General features: G+C 27.4%; 1 protein-coding gene across 7 annotated transcripts in view; it reads left to right on the top strand.

Moving 5' to 3' along the window:
* Nucleotides 1–5,000, top strand: part of LOC125027253 — a 60,665-nt gene that overhangs the window by 32,511 nt on the left and 23,154 nt on the right. For all 7 annotated transcript variants that reach the window (XR_007114998.1, XR_007114997.1, XM_047616219.1 and 4 more), the window contains exons 10-11: nucleotides 645–873; nucleotides 3,070–3,343. Coding sequence is in view for 5 of the 7 variants with exons in the window: in XM_047616219.1 (XP_047472175.1) it covers nucleotides 645–873; nucleotides 3,070–3,343 (503 nt within the window). In the remaining 2 variants the exon portion in view is untranslated. The remainder of the gene's footprint in view (nucleotides 1–644; nucleotides 874–3,069; nucleotides 3,344–5,000) is intronic.

Below are 5,000 nucleotides of genomic sequence, written 5' to 3'. Positions count from 1 at the left end.
TAATTATAATTATAATTATAATTATAATTATAATTATAATTATCATCATCATCATCATCATCATCATCATCATCATCATCATCATCATCATCATCATCATCATCATCATCATCATCATCATCATCATCATCATCATCATCATCATCATCATCATCATCATCATCATCATTACTGTTAACTCATTGCTTCCAGGAAAATGCTGTGCTCATTTTGTATTTTTTTGTGAAATGTCTCTGCACATAGATGGCTCTGCTAGTGCTTAGCCACAAAGGAGTCAATTAGTAGACCTTGTGACCTTACCTGATTTATATTTTCCTTGAATTGGTGGGAAAAAACTTTTTTTTTTTACTAATGCTGTGAATGTCGATAGAGTTATTTTTATTATAGACATTATAATTACTATAATGTTATGGACATTAGTAACAGCAATATAAGATAATGTAAGATATTTTCGAATATCTTACTCGAAATTGGCTGACTATGTCAAAGTGTATACATCTATGTGTAAAATCAATTAATTAAGTAAACTCACAGTGGGCATGGCATGTAGGTATATGCCATACTCGTCAGATTTAGATTAATATTCCTATCATTATTTCTATTTGTTATGATAATAGTTATCTGAGTATTTCTTGTGATTTCAGAAATTCTGGTTTGTTTTCGCTTCTGTCATCACTACATTCTTCCTACCAGTCAGTTATTTATGCCTGTTCAGACCTGCTTTCATTGTTGAAGGAGCATGCCACAAGACCACCCCAAACATACTGCTATGTATTTGCTGTGAATCTCAGGGTCTCCAAAGCCATAAACAATGAATATCAGGTTGCACTGCCCATCAAGTTACCAGACTGGACCTTGATAGAAGCCATGCAGGTAATATATTTTATCTAAAAATCATGTTCTAAGGATTCAGACTTTGGAATCTGGAATCTGTTAGCTACATGGCCTATAAACCAGGTCATGTGCACTATTTTTTTTTTTTTTTTTTTTGTTATTCACCAGTGTTATCTGAAAGTGGAGAACTGCTTCTGGGTTACACTGGAACTACATGAACTTGATTTCCTACACCAGTCTACAACATTACTCATAATCTCCAAATTATAGGAAAAGGTAAAACCCTTGAGTGGAAGAATGTCTTTTGGTGGAAGAATGATGCCTTGTAGCAAATCTCAATGTAAAGCTGGCTTTGACTATGGCCCCATCAAATCTGGCATGTATGTTTTGCACTGTCCCTATGAGTTTTTGCTCCATGACCCATTGCTAACCAAATTAGAAGTTTTTGAGAGTAATAGACTGGAATTATTGCACCAATATATATAAAGAAAAGAATGGAAAATACCATATACTTTTTACAATCTATCTCAGCACAAAGTTTTTCGATACTGAAGAATGTCACGAAAAACATTTGACTTGATTCCTAATGCCGTTCATTTTCAGATATCACTATTTGATATTAACTGCAGAAGACCAATCTAAGCTAAAGAGAGACTTAAGGTAACTCTTGAAGCAAGGATTATTGACTTCAAAACCTCTATTGTTGCGTTATGTTATATTTGCTCATATGAATACTGCAATGTGCATATAACATATATATGAAGTGTATATTGGATACTTTTTTTATATATTGCATGTGTAGTTCATGTGTCACTGCCACCGATGCACCTAGTGAAATCACTTGAATTTAAACAATTTTAGTTGATCTACATAACATTGATGCCAAAGAGGTTAAGGCAGAGAGATGCACATGTTCAACTTGGCTGTACTCACAGACTTTGCAGCTGTGATCAGACATTGGAAGTGTGGGAAGCCTTATAACCCCTGCACAGTATTTACTGCAGATTTGTATGCTATCCTTGCTCTGATCAAGATGATCAGGGATATAGGGAGGCACAACTTTTTGATATGTGGAGATTCTTGCAGTATATTAATTCCCATAAAATGTTTGAATTTATTACACCCAGTGGGAAGGGGAAACCAAGACTGGATGACTAGTGCATACATGAAAAAAGATTATCCTCTGCTAGATACCAGCTCACATTGACATCACTGGGAATGAAATGGCAAACTGAGCTAAGGTTGCTGCCAATGGAGTACCACTGAATCCAGTGAATGTGAGATGCCAAAGGATATCAACATGAACTGGAAGATAGGAGTTCTAAAAAGATTAACGCATGGGTGGCTCATAGCTGGATCCCTATGTACTACTCATGACAAATGTCTGGAGCCATTGACCATATTTTGGAAAGCAGTGCAGTATTTTAGGAATTGCAAAACAGATACTTGCAAAGACCCAATACTCTAAGTTATATATAAAAGAATAACTATTGCCTGTTTCAAGCCTTATAAATTTCCTTCAGAAAATGAGCCTACTATACAATATATTGTGGGTTATGATCTTGTGAGTATCTGCAAAATATGTGCAAAGGTTTTGAAAAAGTTTTAGATATATAGAATGTCTAGAAATTTAGTTATTTTTATAAAACTTATTATGCTGTTAATTACTGTAGCTGTTTTTGCATTAGATAATCCTTTATAAATAGTCAGTCTCCCATATACTTAATAATGATAGTAACTGCAATGAAATGAACACATTATACCCCAAAATTCAGGGAATGGTATCATTTCTTTATAATACATGGACTTGGGAAAGTAAGTTATAGTATCTCAAGGATCTATTAAACTTGGATATGATTATTGTATCTCTGATTATTGATGGTTGGAATGTCCTAAAGTTGATAGTATTTACATTTTCACTATTTCAATGGGAAGTGGTGACTGGTATTACTGTCTTGGCAGTGTCTATATTATGTACATTATATTATTTCTAGCTCATTTTCTAAGGGTGCCTCTGATGCTAGTCAACTCACATTTTTGAAAGCCTGCACTAATAGAAATTTAAAAGATAAATATTGAGAAATACATAAGATGTAATATGCAAAGATTTGTTTAGATGAATGTGTAAAGATTTACTAAATATTTAGATTCACTTACTATTTCTTTTATTGATGCAACATTTGGAATATGTATTTTGCTATTGTTTTACTTTATTATTTATGAACTAATTTTCAGATATCTCATGATGGCTGTCGTGGTAATATAGAAATGCACATCCTCTACAGAGTTGAAAGTCTTTTGTATGTCATGAACAGTGAAGGTTTCACAGAAGAGAATGATAAAGAAATTAAGAAAAATCATGAAGGGCATATTAAATATGAAATGGGAAACACATCAACCTTGGTGATTAGTGTTCTAGTAGAGAAGGGAACATCACTGCCTCTATGGATACCAGAAAGTGGCACAGTTATGCAAGGTGTGGTTCTTAGAGATGCAGTAATATGGCAAGGTTAGTGCAGTTAGTATTTTACAAATTGTTACTATACTTTATTTCCATAAATTGTATCTGTAAATGTAGTTTAACAAAGCTGTTACAGTAACTTGTGATAATTGTAAACATTTATAAATATATATATTTATATATATAATATATATAATATATATAATATATATGATATATATGATATACATGATATATATGATATACATGATATACATAATATACATATATATTTATATATTTATATATTTATATATTTATATATTTATATATTTATATATTTATATATTTATATATTTATACATATATATTATAAATGTATATATATATATATTTATATATATATATATATTATAAATATATGTATATATATACACATATTTATATATAATATATCTAATATATATAATATATATAATATATATAATATATATAATATATATATTTATATTTATATTTATATATATTTATATATAAATAGATATATAAATATATAAATATATAAATATATAAATATGTAAATATATAAATATATAAATATATAAATACATAAATATATAAATAAATAAATATATAAATATATAAATATATAAATATATAAATATATAAATATATAAATATATAAATATATATATATATATATATATATATATATATATATATATATATATATATATATATATATATATATATGAAATTATTGGATAAATGGACAATATATATTTGTAAATATTGTCCATTTATCCAATAATTTCATATATATATTATATATTTATATATATTAATATATAATTATATATATCATATATATATATATCATATATATATATATATATATATATGTATATATGTGTGTATGTATGTATGTATTTCTATATATCTGTTATATGTATTATACATTTATATGCATATATTATATATATATATATTTTTTTTTATATATGTATATTATATATTTATATATATCATATATATATATATATATATGAGATATATATATATATATATATATATATATATATATGAGATATATATATAATATATATATATATATATATATATATATATATATATATATATATATAAATATATAGGTATCATATATATAATATAATAATATATACATATAATATATATAATATATATATATATATATATATATATATATATATATAATATATATGATATATTTATAATATGTATATATATAGATATGTATAAATGTAAATACATATATATATATATATATATATATATATATTTATATATATATACACATATTTATATATATAAGTATGTATAAATATATATGAATACATATAAATATATACAAATATATATAAATATATACATAAATATATATTCAATATATACATCCGTCCGTTCCTTGCGACAGGACGATTGGTTACCACTACTGTTGAGGGAATTGAAACAGCTGAGAGTTGAGGTGGCTGCTCTCTCTGAGGTGAGAAGACGGGCTGCAGTGATGGCCACCACCTCCAGGGAGTAGCCACAGCCATCTCCAGCAGACTTCAACCCTTGATAGTAGAGGTCACTCCAGTCGATGAGTGTATTATGGTATTGAGACTGAAGCTTTCACTTGGCTTCATGTCTCTTATTGCTGTATACGCTCCTACGGATGTATATAAACTTGAGGTGAAAGAGA

Source organism: Penaeus chinensis, chromosome 7 (genome assembly GCF_019202785.1).
Source record: "Penaeus chinensis breed Huanghai No. 1 chromosome 7, ASM1920278v2, whole genome shotgun sequence".
Classification (NCBI taxonomy): domain Eukaryota; kingdom Metazoa; phylum Arthropoda; class Malacostraca; order Decapoda; family Penaeidae; genus Penaeus; species Penaeus chinensis.
This window is presented reverse-complemented; position numbering and strand designations above follow the sequence as displayed.